At 33.9% G+C, this 23,431-nt stretch overlaps 1 protein-coding gene across 1 annotated transcript in view; it reads right to left on the bottom strand.

Moving 5' to 3' along the window:
- The window catches only part of LOC117111451 (nucleoprotein TPR-like), a gene marked incomplete in the record, with an annotated part of 53,285 nt that overhangs the window by 25,625 nt on the left and 4,229 nt on the right, over positions 1 to 23,431 (bottom strand). Inside the window, 31 exon segments of the mRNA XM_033254379.1 lie at positions 488 to 520; positions 896 to 937; positions 1,450 to 1,491; positions 1,852 to 1,914; positions 2,510 to 2,694; positions 4,164 to 4,301; positions 5,859 to 6,110; positions 7,121 to 7,231; positions 7,836 to 7,913; positions 8,176 to 8,483; positions 8,878 to 9,027; positions 10,171 to 10,242; positions 10,361 to 10,436; positions 11,350 to 11,460; positions 12,383 to 12,523; positions 12,778 to 12,951; positions 14,376 to 14,519; positions 15,467 to 15,545; positions 15,830 to 16,005; positions 16,455 to 16,608; positions 17,021 to 17,122; positions 17,590 to 17,717; positions 18,556 to 18,663; positions 19,561 to 19,665; positions 20,186 to 20,278; positions 20,927 to 21,021; positions 21,544 to 21,615; positions 22,133 to 22,289; positions 22,454 to 22,534; positions 22,696 to 22,839; positions 23,105 to 23,218. Coding sequence (XP_033110270.1) covers positions 488 to 520; positions 896 to 937; positions 1,450 to 1,491; positions 1,852 to 1,914; positions 2,510 to 2,694; positions 4,164 to 4,301; positions 5,859 to 6,110; positions 7,121 to 7,231; positions 7,836 to 7,913; positions 8,176 to 8,483; positions 8,878 to 9,027; positions 10,171 to 10,242; positions 10,361 to 10,436; positions 11,350 to 11,460; positions 12,383 to 12,523; positions 12,778 to 12,951; positions 14,376 to 14,519; positions 15,467 to 15,545; positions 15,830 to 16,005; positions 16,455 to 16,608; positions 17,021 to 17,122; positions 17,590 to 17,717; positions 18,556 to 18,663; positions 19,561 to 19,665; positions 20,186 to 20,278; positions 20,927 to 21,021; positions 21,544 to 21,615; positions 22,133 to 22,289; positions 22,454 to 22,534; positions 22,696 to 22,839; positions 23,105 to 23,218 — 3,728 coding nt within the window.

Below are 23,431 nucleotides of genomic sequence, written 5' to 3'. Positions count from 1 at the left end.
TTGATGAAGATGAGCCTAGGCCTAGAAATGTGAGGGTAGTCGTCGCTTTTGAATGGAAAGATCGCGCTTATAGTTATGGATGGTTGGGTAAATAAATTATATAACTGTGTGGAATAGGAATGTTTTATATTTGTTTTTATTTTTTTTTGGCTATAAATTTTTTTTTTTTCGGTTTTTGCTGACAATTTATATGTAGCATTTTTCTGTCATTTCTATTATATTATATATATATTATGAAAAAAAATTCCCAAAAATATAAATTATACATCAAATGAAAGCTTATTCTATAAGCTTTCTTTGTTTTTAGAAACATTTTTCTGTATAATTTACAGAAAGTTCCCAAAAATCCACCAGAACGACGTATACTCAAAAAAAGCAAAAAACCTTGTTACACTACAAAAGAATCCGGTATCCAGAGGGTTAAGTGCAAATTGCAAATCTAATATCATTTAGTTAAAATTATACCCAAAATAAGGTAGCAACTTACTTCACTTTCGCAAGTTCAAGCTTGTGTTGTGATCTAATTATAGAACAGAGAATGTGTTTAATTGAATAAAATTCAAGATAAACTTTACACTGCCATTGATATGCAATACTAAATGAAATTATAATTTTTTATATAATTAAAGTTACTCAATCGTTTAATCAGCCAAGCACCAAATCAATTGATTACTATAATTAATCAATCTAACAATGATTCAGTCAATTAACCAACCAACCAACCAATCAATAAATCTAAAAATAAAAAAGTAATAACTAAATCAATACATGAATAAATCAATAAAAAACTAAATTAATCAATAAATCAATAAATCATTAAATCAAATTAAATTTGTATATCGCAAATATCTTCTTTGCTAAAAATAAGTATAAAAACTCTTTAGAATAAACTTACTGAGCATTACTGTGGGTCAGGTTCATTCTTGAAATCTCAGATCTAAATAATAAAAAAAAACTACTTGTTATGGCAATTTAGTTTAGTTAAGATTTATTCAGTTCATTCAAATTTAAAATAGAAGAAAAAAACATCATAAAACGAAACTATTGACAACATTATCTAAGAAAGTTTAATAATAAACTTATTTCCATTGCCCTTAATACAAAAAGAGAGCATCGACAATTGCACAAAAGAGGCTCATGATAAAAAATGAAAAATACAATAATTTCAATTTCAAACAAAACAGGATTAGTTAAATAATAGTTACAATTTAAACATTCATCTCAGTGTTCTCCCTAGGAATTTTTCAAGGTGTAATGGGAAAACGCGCGGCGACACCATATTCCATAGTTGTAGTTGTATTCATTCTGCTTGAAAGCCATAAAATAAAATTATTAAGCCCAATAATATACTGAAAAATTTTTTATTAATTCATTAATTAATTGTAGATATAAACAATTAATCTCTAATTTGAAAAGTTCACGGACATGTTATATATTTCAAAAACTTACCGAGATGATGTTAACTGTGAGTTGAGACGAGATATTTCAGCTCTGAAGAAAAAGAAAAAATAAATAAATAAATAACCAGCACAACTTGTACACAACAAACAATATTGACGAAATACCGTATATACATGCAAATAAGACGAGGATTAAAATAGCAAATTATGGTTGAAAAACAGGTCGTCTTTTATGTGTGACAAACAAATTTGAGATTCTTTAAATCAAGTTTGGCTTTCGTGCAAAAAGAATGAATTCCGACGGTGAAAAGGGCCACCATCTTATGCGCTGACATACAAAAATAGTCCAAAAAGTTTTCAAAACTCGTGGGTCATCTTATATGCGGGTCACCATATACGCGAGTATATACGGTATAATAACACTGGGAAGTGACAAGAACGATCTTCTTACTTGTTGCGGAATTGCTCTTCTGTTAAGGTCTTGATTGTCTTTCGATTATTATCTCGTTCTTCACTGTGGAATAACCAAACTTAAATTTTAAAATACCTTAATTGAATAAACCACCTTTGAAATTATAATACAATCCCAATACATGTACAAACAAAATCTGATCACATATGCACTCTCAATGAGCTTCGGAAAAATGTTAAAATTGGCTAAAAAAATCTGGCAGTGGCTGATACTTAAACTGTCATCATCATTATCAATATAATTATATATCATAATATATATCTGTAAATACAATAATCTTGGCTATCACCATACTATTATCTTACACTTAATCATCCTCATAGTCATCATCCCCATTTTCATTATAATTTTATCATTTTTATTAAAATATTCATTATTATTAATACCTCCATAATATTACCTTGACATGATCATATTAATAATCATCTTTGAATAATTTCATTGGTTTTTAATGCAGGTATTGATTGATGAATATCCACTGATAGTGGAACGAAAAGTAGCAATACAAATACTTTTACTTGGTTTCAAAAGAATGCTACAATCAATACTCTTAATTATTATACTCCTCATTGGCATCATCCTTATCATTTTTGATAAAATATTCATAATTATTTCTACCATAATAATATTATCTTACGTAAGTTTCTTCTGCTCCTCGGGATCTGCCTTGTTACTTTTTTCAATGAGATTATTGGTTCGTTCCTTCCATCGGGTAACCTCATTTGTCAATGAAGTCTTCTCCGCCGATAAAGTATACTTTTGAACGATCAGCTCTCTATTAGTTTCTTGTAAGGGAGCAATATCAGACTCAAGCTTGTTAATCTGCAAGAAGAATGACAATAATCTATTCAATTTCTGTTTGGAGTGCAATATTTCATTTCAAAATTGATTTGGTATATTTTGAATTTAATGTATTTATTTTATTTTTTATTTTATTCAACTTTAACTGGATCTAAACAAAAACACCAGAAAGGCATATGTACATAACAGGTGAACAAGCACCTCTACAGAGGCGTCTTACCACCGGAGATAGATCAATTAAAACTATAAAAATAAATACAAGTTGCATAAAAATAAAGATTTGTCCAATTTGCAAATAACAAAAAAAAAAAATTTGAATAGAAAATGTTCGTTATCTAACAACAGCCAGGGTGGTGACAAAACGAAATCCATGTGCAAATATTATCAGGAAGAAAATTAGATTTCAATTTAGTATTATAAAATTCAAGCACTTTGTTTTTGAAAGATGAAAAAGAAGAATCTGATTGATTTGCTAAAGGAAGGTTATCCCAGGCACTATTCGTTGAAAATAAAACGATTTATGGGATTTGGTTTTGCGTCGAGGGACAGATAAAATGAATGATCAGAAGAAAGTCTGGTGGTAGGACAGCCCTGTGAGTAATTAAAATGCAAATAGTCATCAATAGAAATTTCATAAATTCAAAAAAAACTTTTCTAAAAAAATAAGGAAATCTGTGATCTCACGCCTAAAAGACAACGGTAACAAGTCAAGATACGAGGCGTGACTTATAATCAAGGTCGGGATAGTGCAATATGTATTTGGTAGCACCTCTTAGTAATTATTACATTAATCTGATTTTAATTTATCATTCAATTTACTGTACAAATTGGAGTATGCAGACAATTATCAATAAGCCATCTTGTAGTTTAAGTGCACATGCCCTTGTAATGTAGTTGGATTTATATAGCACTTTTTACCAAAGTCTCAAAGCGACTGGGGTGTGGACTACCTCGTACAATAACTTGGTTTCTCCCTAGGAATCTCTTAGTGTCTGAGCTACCTGGTAAAACATTACCAGCTATCTCTTGTCTGTCCACAACAGGGGCTGTATGGACCAGTATTATGGGGTAACTCCAATACTTGTCTCAAAAGATGTACTGGTTTCATTAAAGTTCACATGAGCCAAATTGTGGGCAAAACTGGGCCTGAGGTTTATAGTCCTTATCCGAGAACACTTGTTCTACCACCTGAACCATTAGACAAAAGTGCCGTACAAACTAATGCCAATATTAATATTACTGTATGTAGAGGCATCCCTGCCAGTGCCAAAAGTCAAAGCTAAAACAAATATGGAGTATGTATAATCTGCATTTATAGGTTTTTGATAACAAAAATACCTCCATACCTCAACAACAGCAGAGCATTTGTATCCTGTTGTCAGCAAGAGTAATGTAACAGCCAATCAAAAAACAGAGAAATAGGAATACTAACATTTATACATCAATAAAAATGGATATGCAAGAGATCAACAGAGACAGGTCATTTTTACCTTTGCTTCCATACATTGCAGTTGTTGTTCCAACTTTTCCTTTTCCTCTCTTAGAAGTTTATTACTATCAGTGAGAACATTTAATTTTTCCAATTTGCTGACCAAATCTTCATGCTGTGCTCGAGTCTGAGCTGCAACCTGTAATAAAATATGTATATTTTCATGGTAATGTGCACCTAGTAAAAATTGTAAAACTAGGTATTAGAGAATATAAGGCCAAAAAACTAGGGTTCGCTGATTATTTGGTTTGGCAAGGATTAGCCCAAAATAATGGTTTGTGTTAGGCAACATAATTAATGACCAAATTAGTCACCAAAGTTGACATCATCACAATTTCGCCTAGTGGGTATTAAAGTTGTAAACATGCCCAAAGAGCTATGCTAATGCATTGAGCGGAGTCGAAAGTGGTATATTAAATCCTCTAAAATGTAATGAAGTTAGTATAGAAGATACTTTTTATAATAACGTATACATTTTGAGTTGATTTGATTTAAATTTCCATTCAGACTAAAAATATGAAGAGTTTTGAGAGGACTTTCTAGGGGCATAAGGCTATCACTTGGGCGCCTCGACACATCAAGCGCTGACTAGAGATCATCGTTGATTTAGCACATTCAGCTTAGATACTCTCATTAAGTCATTCTGTTGCAATTTCTGCATCAAATAGTTAAAAGTCTATTGGACAAACTTAAATTGCTGAATTGTAGAATAAGATATTTCTTTTGACTACGATGATCAGTGAGTCAGAAGAGTGTTGTTTGTATGACTCTAGTCTAGGCTAGGCCCATGTTCAAGCGAGGAGGTTATTAAAGGAATATTTACCAAGGCTTTTCGATAAAATTAGTTTACGATAATATGTGCAAATAAGTTTGAGAAGTTTGAAAACTATTAAAATTTATTTGAGTGGAGGCTTATCATTGTGTCTACAGCAGCTTTGTTTTGGTCACTAATTCGTTATTGTCTTTGGCCTACTTCAAAGCGACAGTACCAATACTCAGATGAATGAGGGCAATGCGGTTGTAAAATCTTCAATGAAGTGTAACATATTCCAGTATCTTCAAAGGGCGTTCTAAAGACAAATGTGAACAATCAGTCTAGCCAGGTAATTAATGACGACAGAATTGATCCCTATTGAGGCGTGGTCACTATGGATGGCCTTTTATATCATTTAAATTATTCTTCCAATACATCTGTTATTGGAGCAGAGGTGTTCGATAAACCAACCAATCATGCCGCTGTACAAAAAATACATCCCATAAAATCAATAATACATGAAGCTCTGAGTCTGAGACAAATATATATGCTTTGCATATACATAGGCATGATGTAATACAACACTAATGTAACAGGTTATTATGTATGCATGCATGTATTTATTACAAAAGTACAAAAACTATTATTAACTTCAAGCACACATACTGGATTTGAATTTCCTAAAAATACTCCATCAGCAATTTTAGTTTCTGTGGGCTATGGCTTTACTACAGCAATTTATTCTTCTTCTACAGCAACAATCCACATTTTTTACTGTTTTTAAGGGTAAAAACCGTGGCTTGGCCTATCCTGGGTTAAGCAACTCGACAGCTAAAAGCTTGAAGTCGATCCGGATTTCACCACAGCAGTTGGAAGGCCCTTTCTACAGCAATTTCTGTCAGACTCACATTACAGTAACACTGTTTAAAAGCTTAGGCCTACCTGTGATCGTTCTCGTTCATCCGTCAAGGCTTTCTGGGTCTCTTCCACCCTGCGCTCAAATAAGCTGCAGTTTAGTTTGAACCGAACACTTTCTGCCTGTACGACCTCAAAGCGTGTCTCCGCTATCTCCTTTTCTCGTCGCACGAAGCGGATAACTTCTAATAACTGCTCAACAGACTTATCCTCACTGAATGACATGTTGACGGCATCGGCAGCATCCTTTTCCTGCTCATTAACAAATTTACTTGACAACTAATAGGGAAATAAAAATTACATACCAGTTATACTCACAGTAAAACCAATTATAACAAATTAATCATCTTTAATACATACTATATAAATACAAACTAAGCTTGAGTATGAAGCTTAAGATCACACCAAGGTATTGAAGTGAATGTATGTACATTATAAAAGCTTTTGTTAATCTAAATTTAAAGCATATATCATACAATATATCCTTGAAGGCCCGAGGGAAGATAGGCAACGGTCTCCTTATCGCCGAGGTGCTATATATTTCACCGTTCCCTGAATCTAGAGCAGTCACTTTTTTTTTTTTATATACCTCATACATAGGTTCTACAAGACCTAAAAAAGTAATGATAATAGTAAACACCAAATAGGCCTAGGCTTACTTCCTAGGCCTAACCAATCGAAGGGCCAATCTCTCTCAGCGTTGTAGAGGTCGCGTCCTCTTTACTATTCGTGCATGTCATAAAATAGCAATGCGGCCTACAGATGGCACATCGTGTGACAGGGCAAAAAATACTATTTTTGAGGGGAATAGTACTTTCTATTGCTTCTTAACAAATGAGATTCTTAGAATCTATGTATAAGGTATATAATATTTGCTATTGCCTGCTTCTTAACCAATCAGATGCTTAGAATCTATGTATGTGGTATATAATACACTATAATATTTTCATCTGTCAGATACAAATATTTGATCAGTCTCATGTCAATATTAAATTAAAAGCCATGGGCAGAGATGTCAAACATTGACATTGTACTGATAGTGTAATATCAGATGTACTAGCTTGACTGAGCTTCATTTGCATATCCAGTAAAGGAGATTGCACATCAGTGGTGTATAGCTGTAGTTCTTTTCATGGTCAATTTGTGGTGGTCTAGGTAATAATAGTTGTACAAGTGCTGTCATCCCAACTATCATTTTATCATGACTTTTGATAAATCATATTGGCACCATATCTTGTGCTGTTTATGACTTGATTTAATATTCCAACTAAACACTTCACATTACTCACTACTTCAAGCTGTTCATGAAGCACAGCATTCTGCTTCTCTACATCTTGACACCTGGACTGCAGGCTAGAAACCTCTTCTTTCTGAATACGTAACTGTTCATCCCAAGAAATCTGTCAGGTGAAAGAGGAAGGCGATGAGAAACACAATAAATTGTTACAAAAGTAATCAAATACAATATCTGTCCTATCATTAAGGTTGACCATTTTTTTGAAAAAATATCCATTCTATTTTATAACACACCTAAGTAGCTCCTTGTCATTTGATTGGTGGATTTCGTATCACATGACATTGGTTATTTATACCATTTAGTGACTCATCATGAAAATGTATTTCCATCTGTCCATTTTTTGTTCCATTGCACGCCTCGACATCCTACACTGTTGTAGTTTCATCTGTGCCGCATATTCCAATCGTTTATTGCACACTTCAACCTAATACAATCTTTACGTTGGTTAGGAGACAATGAACTGTTTCGTTCAGAAAGTAGATGTAACTCACTCAAATGACAAAGATCTACTTTAAGTGTGATATAACACAAATAATGAATGTTTTGATTTGCTCAATGGAAAAAATAATTCCACTCGTTGAAAGATTGACTGTTCCACTTAACTAATGAAAATCTATAGTATTTTATAGGATTTGAACCATGAACCTTAAAGAAAGATGGAAAGCAACCTAACCAATAAAATACAGCTTCACCCCAACATAACTCACCTTTGAGGCATTCAGTGCATCCTCTGCTTTTCTACCTGCCTCTTGAGCCTCAGAAAGTTTGCTGTTGTAGCCTTCCAGCTGAAAATAGAAGCAAGTACTCAGATGTGTATATTTATTTCATAAAAAAAATTTAAAAAATATGCACAAGGGAGTCAGTTGCATATGGCTTTTGAGGCGTAACCACCCCTTTTTCCACATTTTCTTTCCTGTTTTTTAAATATTAAAAAATCCGTATCTCATTAACAGCTCACAAGTTTTTCGTAAAATATGCTTTTTGTGTCTTAGAAAAATGAGTTGTACAACAAACTAAAACAATTTATATCAACTATTTGACCCTAACCTGCTCCTTAACTGTCACCAGCTGTTGCAAATCAGCAGCATGTAGAAGAAATTCTCTCTCATATTTATCCTGACACTCTTTAGCCAGCTGGGCCTGGCTCTGGCAATCCTGCCTAGCGGCTTCTTCCCTACTCTGGGCCACGCTGCTCTTCTCTAGTGCCTCCTGCAGTTGGGTTTGGGCCTGGGAGAGTTTTTTGCGCAGTTCCGACGTTTGCTGGTTAACCAGTTCTTGCAGTTGGGTGCTTTGCAAATTCATCTCCGCCTTTTCTTTCTCAAGTTCTAGAATTTTCTCCTCCAGCTTTTGATTAGCTGAGTTAAAAAAAAAATACAATAAATATAACAAGATATAAACTTATCCCACCTCATTATTTACCAACTTAAAAAAGTTAATTTGTGTCGAAAATCAAACTATGAAGTTGTCATAACAACCATATTGAATCCTCTTGGATCTTAATCATAATGGGGATATTATATTTTTTAAACAATAAAATTTGTGAAAAACCAATTTTTCAACATAAATCCTCACCAACCCATCCCACCCTTCAATAAAAACATCTTCATCCAAATACATGGAGAGTTTACTCTAAACCAAATTTGATTTAATCTTGTTTTGTAACAAATACAATAAGACAATAAATGTATGCAAGGAAAAAGTATAAAAAAAACACATAAAAATCCTCTACTTAATCATAATCCATAATACCTTCAACCACTTCCTGATTTCTTCTTTCCATTGTTTCTTTAAATGTCTTTGAAGCATCATTCTGTTCTTTACAGCTCTGCTCAAAGGCTGCACTCATACCCTTGAACCTTTCTGCAGCTGTCTTTGAGTTTTGTAACTGTTCTTTAACACCTGCCACAAATTAAAAAAAAATAATAAAAAATTACAAAAAGTACACTACACATGCACCAAGAATCGTCAATAGCGAATATATCATTGTCCTACTTGTAGGTGAAAATCCCTTTCACTAGATAAACATTATACAAATGATGTGTTACACAAACTAAATCTTAATGTGAGGTTTAGGGGTGGAGTTGTTTTTGATCGTAAGAAAAAAATCCTGCAACAATGACAGGAACTGAATCCTAGGGCAGACTGCTATAAGCGGTCATTAGACGGTCTTACCGCTTTAATCATGAGCGTCACTACTGGTCTACGATTATAGACCAATGCTATACCGCTGTCTAACAGCTAGCCTAATTGAAGGTTTAAAACTGCATTAATCATTTTCATTATGGCGTTACAGGTACTATACCTAAGCCGAAGTCTAAGAATCGGAAGAAGAATATTACGCAAGCTTCACGGTGTCTAAACATTTATGTTCATTTTGATAAATATGCATGTTTTGAGCAAGCGCAAAAGCTCCCTCAATTTTATGTTAACAGGGAGTGCTTTTTTGCATTTCAATACTCAAAGCAGGGTAAGCGAAAACCGTTTTATAGCAATGGTCTTAGCAAAGTGATTTTAGTAAGACTGTCTTAGAAATAAAGCCGGCTTTATTTGAGGAGTTACTACCAGTTAAGATTAAAATGATTAAATGTATATCTCTTGAAATAATAAATAATATACAGTACACAATTTTTTCTTTGGTACAGTTCAACTTGCCTAAAGTCGAATCCAAAATGCCACTGAAATATTGTCCGACTTTGATAAAATTTGACTTACAGATTGTTAATTAATGGAAAACACAACAAAGTGGCATGTAAAATAAAATCGACTTAGAAATTATTCGACTTAGGCAAGTTTAACTGTATGCAGAAACAGCTGAATATTAAATCGTATAATAGGTCAAAATAAGCAGACATCATGTGTCTTGGAAAGTCTTGAAAACTATGTAATCTGAATGTATGTCCATACTACTAAGTCATTCGTCACAAAATTAAGGTATTTGCCATGAAAAACTTGACTCATAGATATACATAATAATTTTCATCAACAGCCCAAACATTTTATTGACAGCTAATTCCTAATTTATGCCATGATCAGGCAACTTACGTTTTAATTCTTCCTCAGATTGTCTGAGTTTAGCTGCCAGTCCTTTGAACTCATCAGTCTTTCCTGGTGCTTCTAAAAAAGAAATGTATTATTATTTATATAATAGGGCTATTGTCTGGGGAAAAATACATCCTGAAATCTACATCATGAAACTTTATTCTAGTAGTGAATTGATTAAAATAAAATTTACCTCCTCCAGAACCATTCTTGAGGGCCTGGTCAAGTTTGATTTGTGCTGCTGCTAGCTGTGCCTCGGCTGTGGAACACTAGACACACAAAAGAATACCGTTAAATCTTTGCACTAAATCAGCAGTCCTCCCACAATACCACTGTGCCCCCTCCCATTCTTTCATATCCTTCCCCTTCACAACCCCACTTCCATTTCCTCACACCGTCTACTCTTCTGCTCTCTTCACAATGTTGCTTCTACTTTTCCCTCCATACCTCACTACTCTTTAACAACTCTCTCTGTCTCAAAATCCTTTCCCTCTCTCATACCCTGAATCATTATCTGTCTATCAATATCCTTAAATTCATATGCTCCTCTCACGTCTGCACCTTTTCCACCACTTCCCATCCCCCCATACCCTTCCCTTTCCTTCACAACACCATTTCCTTTGCTTAACACTCTCCATACCCATTTGCTCTCTTCACAATCTTGAATCTTCTTCTCCCCTTATACCTCACCTCTCCCTTGACAACTCTATCTCAAAACCATTCCCTGCCTCATACCCTGCCTCATTATCTGTCTATCAACATACTTCACTTTATACTCTCATTCGCTTCTTGTCCCCACTCCCTCCATATCTTTCCCCTTTCTTTACAATTCCATTTTCTTTTCTTCACACCTTTCATACCCTTCTGCTCTCTTCACAGTTTTGCTTCTCCCGCCCCCTTCATACTTCACCTCTCCCTTGACTCTGTCTCAAAACCCTCCCCCTCCATCATACCCTGCTTCAACTCTGTCTATCAATACCCTTCAGGTTGTACTCTCCATCTGCTGCTTGCATTTTAAAAATTTTAAGGGTCCATATCAAATTTAAATAACTATATACAAAAAAAAAAAATGGTTTCGCTTAGTTGACAAAATGACACAAAAATGAAATACAAATCTGTTTCATTCCTATCTGTCCATTCCTTCCAGACATATCCATTCTGAATGGAAATAAAGTTGCATACCTGTTCCTTAATACTATTGAGGTCAGCGGTAGCATTGGCCAGTTTTTCTCTTGTTCCTTGATGGCTTGCCATTTCTTTCTTCCACTGCCCGTGTGCTTCTTCTAGTTGTTTCTAAATACAATTAAAATATTTTACAATACTTGTCCATAGTTATGTACTTATAATATATATATATATATGTATTCACAAGCTAACACTAGAAAAGACGTTGCAGTCAAAGTGGCAATAAAGTGATACACAAACTGGGTAATAAATAGGTATGTTAAGGTGAGTTATAAGTAGCTTTGAAGTAGCAGTTCACTTGTTGTAAGGCCTGGGTAGTATCTGTGAAAACACTCTTGTAATTAGTTACTTCAAAGACACTAGACATTTTACTTATTATGAAGTCTCAAAAGTAAGTGAGTTACTTCTACCTATACAAGAAATGTAAGGAATATGCGAACAGAGTAGGGCTGTGTAGACGCACGTAAATACTACCACTATTATGACCTTCAAAAGACAATTACCTACAAAAGTGCCATAACAAAAATTCCTGTGATGTGTAAGCCTTTGAATACACAATGTTTTCATAATTGTTTGCAATTTCAAGGATTCGTGAGCAAAATCATTGTTGAGAGACAATGAAATTGGCGATTATCACTTCCCCAGAAAATCTGCATAGTAACTTCTAAGCTTTCAACTAACTTTGAAGAACATCATGCCTTGGTAAGCATTGGGTGGACAACTTGTCCAAAGTAACATGCGCATAAAATTTTACATCTGTCGTAACTTCACTTCAGATGGAAGGTTGTCTGAACGTAAACTGTGTTTTACACCACAAACAGATATATTCTGTACATTATTATAAAAGTTTGCTTTTTTAAGCTCAAAATACAGTGCCTACTTATTAAACAACACATAATGTTTCAAAGCTATATACAATGTGTATCTACTAAATGGTTTTATCTTCAACAAGGCCTTCTTTCACTATCAACGCAATCATTGTTATCAAATCAAAGTAATCTTAGGCGCTTCATAAAATTGGTAAAATTACCTCCCATGATTTGTTGGATGCCTGTTGGTTCTTAGACTCAGCTTCCAGCTTTCCCTTAAGCGTGCTAATCTCTCTGTCCAGACTCTCTATTTTATTGGTCATCCTGGCTTTTTCCTCAAACTCTGATCTCTCCAAGTTGTTCTGGAACAAATAGAACAAAATAACGGTTATGAAAAACACACTGCAAGTTGATGCTAAGCACCCATACGTAGATATAAATAATTATTGATAAATATGTTCAAACTGAATAAATAGTTAAAGAATCCTAAAGGGCATAGAAAATAACAACACAGTAAATAACTACAATAACAGATAGCATGTGATAAATATACATTTGGTAGGTATACATATGCTAAATCAAATCCCAATTACTGTATATCTAAATTTTACTGTACCTTGATTGTTTCTAGGTTTGCAAGCAGAAGGTTCTGTCCCTGGTGCTCTCTCATCAATGCATCTTTTTCTTGGCTAAGCCTCACCTCAACGCCCTTCAACATATCTCGCTCTGCTCTCAGGTTTTCACAGGACACTTCAGCTCGCGACAGCCTTTCTTGGAAAGCAAGTTGATCCTGGGTTGGAAAATAAATTAGTTCTTAATTAAAATGTAAATGTAACTTAAGTGTTCTAAAATACACAAATGCAAACACTTTTAGTGCCATTCAAAAATACTAGTTAACTGAGGTGACCATCAACAAAAGGACAACATATTTTGAACAATGAAAGCAATATCTTGGAGAGCCGTATATCAGGCCATCTAGACGTAAAAGCACAAGTATTAACCTACTTCATTCCCACATGCCATTCTGGCTATCTAAAGCACTCATTAATATATTTATTAATGAGAAACTCCAATGTGAAACAAGAATGGAAGACTTTTCTTGTAAGGTCCTTCTGGTGGTGGATTGTATTATGTAATTATATTTTTATATTGATATTGTATTTATACTGGCATTAAATTAATTATTAGTTAAGGTTACAATTTTATATATTTTTTCATTAATACTTTATTTTAAAAACACGATTTATTTTTGTAAGTATCAATTTTTTGTACTGTGCTTTAAAATATCATGCAATATCATTCAACTTATGCTGCCAATTAATACACAATAAAATTGAATTTAACTGACAATCCTCTGCTATATTGACTGCACATAATATGACCACTGACATAAATGTTTTCTTAAAGACTGTGCGTTGTTTTAACTTGTATTTCAGCCACTTAGCTGAAAAACAAGATGACCAGCAAATAAATAGAACCAGGTACCATCAGTCTGAAAGGATCTCCATGGTTTAAAACTGCCCACATTTTCAAATTTTCTTTAACAAAAAACATGTTATATGCCCATATATAGTCATGATGTGCCTATATATGTGGCAAAGACAAGCCAAACCAGTCACTCGTCGCAAATCGTGTTTCAGAGAAAATGGTCAAAACATGCTGGAATGTCAAATTTTTAAAAATCTATTTTAGTGCACTAAAATAACCTTTATATATCTACACTTCATTCTATGCTGTTATTTTCCCCATTTTGAATGTTAAAACAACACTTTTTAAGAATTTAAAGATATTTTCTGCATGAGAAATGCCTGCATAAACTTTGAAGGCCGATTTCTCATATATTGTTCTTTAAACAGCTGTGTGGTTAAACGCTTGTAACTTCATTAGGAAATGTCCGATTTGAATGATTTTTTTACCATTTTATAGCTATTATTTTACTCTCTAACAGTTATTAACTTAAAATCAAATTTTGCGACAAGTGACTGGTTTGGCTTGTCTTTGCAACATATGTTCACAATGACGATATTTAGGCATGTCGCGTGTTTTTGGCAAATAAAATGTACAGGGCTTAAGACACGAATACTGAATCTCCCGCCAGGCTAGCTGACTGCGCTAAGCTGCTTCTCCATTTTTCCCCAGACAAAAATCTATTGAGGAAGCCTGTCACAGAGGCTACAATTGTATAGCTTGATAAAAAGCAAGGTAAGCACTTACTTGAGTGAGGCTGTTGATAGTCTGTTGTAGCTTAATAGCTTCTGTGCTGTGTTTCTGAGCCTTGTCCCTTAGACCAGCTATTTCCTTTTTGTAACCGTCGATGTTGCCTTGTAATATCTTGTAACGTTCACTGGCGAAATCAAGCTGAAGAATATGAATTATCATGTTAGTGAACAACAACAAATAATATATTAAGTTATTTGAACAAGGGTGGTTAATAATAGTTATTCTCAACTGTTGGCTGATCATTAGCTATCAATGAATATAATAAAAAGCTTTACATTATCTAATCCATTGAGTCTGGACTATATACTGTACATACACATTTATTGTCTCACTAAATTTTGTTGTCATAAGAAGGTGCTACAGCACTTACTTAATTTGTAATTCATGCTACTGACTAATACGGCTCCAAAAATATATCTAATAATTCTTTTCAAATAAATCATAGTTATCAAAATAAATTAAATTGAAATTGGGAATGTTTTAAATTTAAAAAAAAAAAAAAAAAATAACCTTGATTTTCAGTTAATCACAATAGATTAAATAGTTATTAGAAGAAATAAATATTCACAGTAATTTATTATTTTAGAGAACCAAAACAACTCAATGGATCTAAATTGAAATGAGGATCTGATAAAATCTCAAAGGTGTTCATGTAACCAGGAGTCGGAGGAATACTACAGGGTCATAATGAATGCTACTACCGTATTTACTCGCGTCAAAGACGATCCACGTATAAGAGGACGCCCCAGTTTGAGAAGAATTTTGAACAATTTTTTTATGTTGGGCATATAAGACAACCCTGGTTTTTTCGAAAGGTGTTAATATATTCGAGAGTCAGAGAAATACAGGATAATAATGAATAATGCTACTACCGTATATACTTGCGTCAAAGGCGATCAAGATTTTGGACGATTTTTATATGTTGGGCATATAAGACTACTACCGTATATAGTTGCGTCAAAGGCAATCAAGATTTTGGACGATTTTTATATGTTGGGCATATAAGACAGGTTTTCGATCGTAACTTGCTAGTTTAAGCCTTGTTTTACACACAAGTATATACGGTAATCGATAAGTTGAAGTACCTGTGAGGCTAGCTTGGCGTTTTGAACCCTGAAGTCAGAGGCTTGAGTTCGCAGCGTCTCCAGTTGTTCATTTAGTAACCTGTAGAGAAAACATTCAAGTTAAAGGTAAAGAATACAAAATTTTGCAATTAACTTCATAATTTAAAAGCTATTTACATACTTTTTGTCACATGATCACAAATTTTTTTGAGATCATGTGACAGCAGCTCCTTCATCGCAGACAACAAACCTTTCCGCTAAGCCCCGCCCCTTGGATATTGTTGCTAAGGGGCAGCATGCACATATTATTGGCCCTGTTCTGATTGGTTAATTGATTGACTGACTCATGGAAACGTCTGTCACCTTAAGATACTTGAGACTTACTTTTCATTTTCATTCTTTTCGTTTCTATATGTGTCAAATTCTTCTTTCAACTGTTTCAGTGCAGCAGCAGTGTCATCGGAGGACTGTCTGGTCTTTTGCGGCAAGCCGGGACTCTTCTGGGCGGCAGTTGTTGCTGATGGGGTAGGCACAGACACAGAAGCATCACTGACACTTACCTATATGGAAAAGACACTCAATTAGTTAGTTTACTTTATTTTTATTTATTATTATTATATTATTATTTAAATTATTATTTATTAAAACTTTAAATCTCACATAAAACTTACAGAATAGGTAAAGAATAAATGAAAATATATAAATATATATAAATGTTGAAGCTCAAAAATACAGAAATCAGAAAAAATTAATGAACAAATAATAAAACAACAGGCAAAAATAATACTCCAATGAAACAATCAATAAAATCATTAACAAAAAATGTCAATAAAAAAGCGAAACAATAATGGCAATAAACATATGACAAACTTTCGGTACACCATGTGTAATAATGGCAATAACATGAAAAAGCATAATGGGCAGTCACTGATGGTGACTGCGAATTAGGCTTTTAAAGATGGTTGTAATAAAAGAAATAAAATAAAAACACTAAGTGAAAACAACTTACCGGTGGTGGGGTGCCTGTCTGTGCTAAAAGCACACGGTACATATCACGCTGGCGGACGATTGATTCCACCATCTGCGTCTGCCGTGACCTGGTGTCACGCATTTCAGAGAGCTCTTGGACAGCTTTGTCGAGTTGCAATTTCAATTCAGAAGTCCTTAAAAACAATTTAATTGAAGGAAATATATATTGTCTAATCTTTCATTAAAAAAAAAAAACAAACAAAAAAAAACAGCAACTACAATAAGAACTGTAACAATTACATAAAACAAAAAGTGAAAAAATAATGAGATCTAACATATATAATATAATAATAGTATTTCAAATCCCTAATTTTCAAAGGTTCTAGGGGCTATGTCTCCTGGAGCCTCTACAACAGGTTCTGAGCAGCATCTGGTTTCGCCCACCAACACTTCTGTTGGGGACATTGGGGACACTAAACTCTACTTTCGAAAAAATCCTGGTGCTACCACTGAAACATAATTGGCTGAATATGTTTCTCCAGGAAAATATTCAAAAAATACATATTTCTACACCTGAACAGAATATTATTATTTTGAAAAACTCACTTTGACTCAATGGTCTCACGCTCTTCTTTTTCCTTCTTTTCTGATAGCTCACGAACGACAGCCAACAATCTCTCATTCTGTTGCTGCAGCTCAGTGATATTTCTGCAAAAAAATAATTAATATTGTTATATTTATTAAGTAGTGTTTTATATTTACATTTTATTAAGCAGTGTTTTATATTGGTATATGTTTGCTTCCTTATTCAACAGTTTTATTCACCAATTTTCAACAAGACAAGAGTTTTATTTTGTTTACAGTTATTGGTGGCAGTATTCACACACCTGTGAAATTACTACTACCAACTACACAGTGACACGTCACATCAATCCTATTACCTGAACTGAGAAGGGCCGAATAGGCCGAAACAATTTTTCAAGGTAATAACAAAAGTTCTTCATTTATTTTATTAAACAACAGCACCTCCTTTCATATTACTTGAATCATTATGTGGCTGTACCGAACGTACAAAAAGTAATGTATTGTTATAGATGTACCTTAAAAATAAAATAACTGATGGGACAGGCCATGTACATATATATACCTACACATTAAAAATAAAAAAGACTGACCTAAATGACACCAGATGTTCCGAGATGACCTGTGATGAACTGGAAATGTCACTTGATGACACCGTCCCATCCGTATCTGTCACATGAGTTCCATTCGCCTCAGCCGTCTCCTTGAGAAGGGCACGAATCTATGGTGCGAAAAAAACAACAGACTCCTAACTTGCAAGATGGAAATGGTGCACTGCAGTAGTGTAATCTAAGTGTCACAAGATAGTTTGCTTGTTTCGCTCACTTACCTTCTAGTACATTAGCGCCTGGATTAGTTTTTTGATAAAAGAGAATTATTCATGACCACTAAAAGAAGATAGGGTGAGTGTTGCATGTTAGCTCATCCATTATTTCTTTAGATACATGTCAGAAATGCAGTGTTTAGATCCTGTTGCATAATTCAAAAAGCACGCTTCACGGACATTCAGTTTTTGTCAAGTTCCCCTGTGATTAATTGTAACTACGAACAATGTGTATTCTTATATCGCCGATAATTTGTTATCAGTAGGTTTAATGGTGGTAAAAAGTTTAAATCCCATCGATTTTTAGACGTACGTCAACCTACGTCTTTGTAAAGGACCTTGTCATTAATTATGTATAAACAGTCTGTTAACTTTAGCTTACTGTTGGAAATGTTCATTGTATACAGCAGTTGGTATGCAGGTTAACACTAAAAAAAAAAACAGTGACCCGAACCGTGTTCATTATGTATGAATGGTTGAAGCCTAACTTGGTTGTTAAACAATTAGCTCAATGGTGCTCTGATGCTTGTTATGTAAAGTCTAAGTATAATTTGACGTTAATTCAAGTGCAGTTTAAGTCTTTGTCATACATATACAGAAAGACAATGAGATGGATGGGCCAAACCTCTTCAGCCCCACCATAGTTGGGGCTGATGCACAACATTTTATGACCATGGCAGTTCTTGTTGGCTGTGTGTACAATTCGTATATATTGTTATAGTATATGAAAACATACCTGTCTGGACAAATCACCTGCCTGTTGTTGTAGTCGGCGATTTTCCCTCATCATCTGTGAGGCTTTTCTTTCTGAATCATCAGTAGCAATTCTTAACTGCTCACATTCCTTTAAAAAAAAATGATTATAAATCAGAGATATTGATTACCAAAATAACCTTACCTTACTTAAGAAACAGGGACATTTGCTGCTAAGAAATAAGCAGGCAGGGACTCCTTTACAAAAATATCACCTTGGCAGTGTAAAAGGGGTATTAGTGTGTCAAGCTATGGCTGGACAAAATTTAGTGTTGTACATGGACTCAATAAGAAGACTCCTATAAATACTGGAATCTGCTTGTAAGCATTGTTCCACTGGTAGCTGTACTGCAGAAACTTGTTTGAATCAGGTTATTTTAATAAAGTAAATAGGCCTTAAAATTGGTTACTGGTTACTTGTATAGTGCTTTCCTCGCAGTTTAGATTTTCTATGCCATATTGGTGCAGTAGCAGGCAACCCCACCGGGTACCCGTTTATACTCCTGGGTGGAGAGCAGCAATGAAGATGAAGAAGTGCCTTGCTCAAAGACACAAGCGAAATGCAAAGCGAGGGATTGAAACCCCAACCTCAAGGTTAGGGAAACCCAAATGTTGCCGCTGACTAAATAAGCAATTGTAATATATACTTAACCACATATAGTTTCTGATTCTTCCATTTAATTTCTTTAGGCACAAACGCCAAGGATATGCCAATGTCCTAGGTGGCATGTCCATTTAACAACAGGGGACATAATTGACCATTACACCGGGGAATCCCCCTAATCTTCTCGAAGGATGTACTGGTTTCTTTAAAGTGCACATGAGCCAAATGAGTACAATGGGTCCTTATCAGAGATGACTAATTCCATCACCAGAACCATTGGCGAGTTAGCAGTTCGAACCAGCGCCGATATTAGAGCTCAAGGTTACGGTGCCCTTGACTTAACTGCTCAGAAAATCGACTTGCTTTTCTGAGAACAGTGCTTACCAGGAGAGCCTTGTCTAATTTGATGGACAGCATTTCAGTTGTCTGTAAAGAATTCTCATAATCTTCTCGTTGTTTCTGCAACACAGGTGCCTTCTCTTCAATTTCCTGTAAGAGGTTCAATAGGATACAAGGTCAATCATTTTAAATCCAAAATATTTATTCATATATTAATAATTCCATTATTATTAGCACAGATGTAGTAAAATATTTATTTATATATTAATAATTCCATACTTATCAGCACAGATGTAGTAAAATATTTATTTATATATTAATAATTCCATTCTTATCAGCACAGATGTAGTAAAATATTTATTTATATATTAATAATTTCATTCTTATCAGCACAGATGTAGTAAAATTTAAATGATACACATTATTTTTATTTCCTGAACCTAATAAATTTCCAGAATAGTAGTGGCTTAGTTATCCTTTCCAAGATATATACTGTCTTAAGGTGCTGTTTGAAGTATGTGGACTCCAAATAATTTAATTGAATGTACCTTTTGGCATAAATAATTTTGGAATCTTTTTATTACCTATAAAGATATCAAAGTCTTACCTTAGAAAATATTTTCAAATGTCCTAAAAAATAAAAGGAAAAATCTAAAAACAAATTATATACCTCCAGAATTTGGTCAAGGTAATGATTCAGTCGTTGATTTTCTTCAGTTGTTTGTTGCAGTGTTTCCGTACTTTTCACATACTCACTATAAATCTAACCAATGAAAATCACAAATTTCATTTAATTAAAGAAAAATGACAAGGGATTGGTCCACAACAATAAACCAGATAAAAAGAAAAAAAAACATTAATTTGGCCACAATAGCATCAGTTACCACACAACCCAGCAGTGGTGGTACCAGGCACCCCACCCAATCACATGATACCATGACGAGGTAATCCAAGAAAAAAAATAATTTGACTAGCTATCCAAATAACATTATTTTGATTGCCAATATTGTGGTATAATTTGAGCTACACTACTGTAACATAAAAACACTCCCAGAAAGTTCAATATCTAAATATAAAAAAATCTCAATTTCTAGGCTTAAAACGACGAATGGTAGGATTTATACATGCTTATAAACAACAAATTACATGCAATACAGGTTGTTTCGGCAGAACACGGATTGTTTTGTAAAAAATCACAAACAAACCAGCCAATGAACAATTGGTGATTAGTGATTGAGCGCTACGCTAAGTTAATAGTGTGAAAAATTGAATTGATGTAGCCTCATAACAATAAACCTATACCTTAAACTAAAGATCCTTTTTGAACTGGCGCTGTACAAATTTCCTATTTATTGTTATTATTCTTATAATTATAATTTTAAGGCTCAATACATCTGATGGCAAAACTAACCTCAGTTAGAGTCATTCCAGGCTTCAAGAATTTGCTGGCAGCAGCTGCAGTCGGGGACAAGTTACTTAGCTCCTCCTCACTCAAAGGAGGTAACCCTACCAAAAAAAAAAATTATTTGAATGGTTAGAGTTTTATCGATGAACAACAATTAATATACAACAAAAATACCTGAAAGTAATATCTCTTTTCTTTTTATCAATTAAGTGTAATACCAGTTAATAGAAGAAAAATCTTAAAGCCAGGCTTTAAGATTTTTTTCTATTAATATCAGTTAATAGAAGAAAAATCTTAAAGCCACGCTCCTTGGGTGTGGGGGGTGGGGGGTGAATGTTAATATATTTACAGAGCATTTGACACAAAACTTAAGATACTGATTTTCGAATATTTAAACACAGATGGGTGGTTAGAGTGTTGCTATTTTACAAGAATATATAAAGATTTTGGAGTGTTTTTGGAGTTCTTTTTGAAGTTTTTCATGGCTTTACACTTACCAAAGTATGTGTATATGATTCTTAACATGAAAAATTGTAAATCTTAATTAAAGATCATAATGTAAACACAGTAAAAAGATACTAGGACAGAGAAAGTTCAGCCAAATTAAAACGCCCTCAATTTACTTTTCTTCTTTGCTGCCGCCAACAGATCATTTGCATCCTCCAGCTCTCGTGTAAGTGTATTCAACTTCGTTTCTACATTAGAAAACAAATTAAATGAACAAAGGTTTAACAGCAAAATGATATCATGATGTAAGTGGAGGACAGCGCAGGTCAAGTAACTGCAGTTTAGGACCAAATCGGTCTCCTTTTTTGCTAGATTTGCCAACAGACTTGTTAGTCCTTTGCAAAAACGTTTGCTTTTCAGTAGCGCAGAATATATAAAAATATATAATACTATAAATTGCAATAATAAATGTGGAAATGTACCGAATACTCATAGTGATCTGGAGATCGTGGGTACGAGTCCCACCCGAGAACAACTTGCGATTTTTTTCGCAGTTGTTTTCAAATGTACTGAGTATTCGGTACATTTCCATGTCAAGTAGGGCAAAAATTACACCTATACATGTTTCTCCTGACGCAAATCCAGTTATTGTCTATTATTCCATCACGACTAAAACAATTACTATCAAATCAACAGTAATCAATAAAGATTATTATATAATATTTATTATTATTAAGTTCTGTAGACCACATTTACTTTACTTACGAAGCTCATATTCCTGTTCATCTTTAGCCTTTTCAATTTCAGAAATCTTATTCTCCAAATTAGTATGGGCTTCGGTAGCCTGCTTCAACAATTTTTGGAGCTCTTCAACGGCCCTGATCAGCTCTTTTACTTTTCCTTCTGATTCTTCAGAAGAGGCCTAGAAAAATTCCAATTCACTTTCAGTTATTCATTGACTACAGCTGGGTTTTACAGATAAATACATGAAGAGAAATTCTGGCTTTTTTTTTTCAATTATTTATTCTTAAGGCCCTTGGATATGAAGGCCTCCAAATTTAATTCATCAGACTGATCTAGGCCTACCTTATATAAGCTGGCTAATTTACTCTGTGACTGGATTTCATTGTGGAACAACTCCTCAGACTGGGCTTGAGCATCAGAATTCTGCAAAAGCAAACATTTTAGTCAAAGTTGAAACTAGTCAAAACTTATTACTAAAAAGAGATAACTTAATGTTGCACAGAAATCAATAAATAATGAATGATTTGCAACATTCTTGAGAAAATTACTTGTGAAGGTCTGGTAGTAAAATTCATACTTCTCACCTCTTTTATTTTTTGAATCAAACTCTCAATCTTTTTGGTCTGGTCAGAGTTTGTTTTCTTTAGTGATTCGTTGAGGTCCGTCAAGTGCTGGACTTCATCCGTCATACTGGTCACTTTTGCTTGTAGCCCCAGAACCATTTCAGACTGTAATTATGATGTAATAGTTTACATTTATTTATATAACACCTCACATTGTGTACATTACAGTTTATTTGAGATATAATGGATTCAAGTTTTATAGGACCACAGAGATCTAAGAACATACAATTCCCATTAATATATGTCTATTATTGTCATTTATTATTTCTAATTATGAATTGATCTAATTATTTTTTAATCCATCAATGTTTGGTAAAAAATAATATGACTACAAAGCAAAACATGATATAGACTTTAATAATTAACTTACTTTTTCTTTCTTTACAGCAAGCAAATCATTTGTCTTGGTTTTCAGTTCTGTGTTGAGCCATTCATTTTGAGATGCAAGTAGTTGCTTCTCTTGCTCCAGTCTCTTCTCACGATACTAAAAACAGGAAGTGATCAATTAGCGAACATGCATATGCCTAATGTGTGTTGCCTGAACTAACAGTTTTTTAAAAACCTTTACAAAATATTTATTAAGGTTTAAAGTGTTATCCAATGCTATTTTTAAACTTTTTGAAGTATTTTTTGGGTGTAAATTTGGTGTCTATTTGTAGTGTTTCTTGCATCTTGATGATTTTTTTTTTGTAGGTTT

This window comes from Anneissia japonica, unplaced genomic scaffold (genome assembly GCF_011630105.1).
Source record: "Anneissia japonica isolate Jap-2015-1 unplaced genomic scaffold, ASM1163010v1 scaffold351_len699533_cov169, whole genome shotgun sequence".
In the NCBI taxonomy this organism is placed as follows: Eukaryota; Metazoa; Echinodermata; class Crinoidea; order Comatulida; family Comatulidae; genus Anneissia; species Anneissia japonica.
The sequence above is the reverse complement of the archived record's forward strand: the minus strand, read 5'-3'. Positions and strand labels throughout refer to the sequence as shown.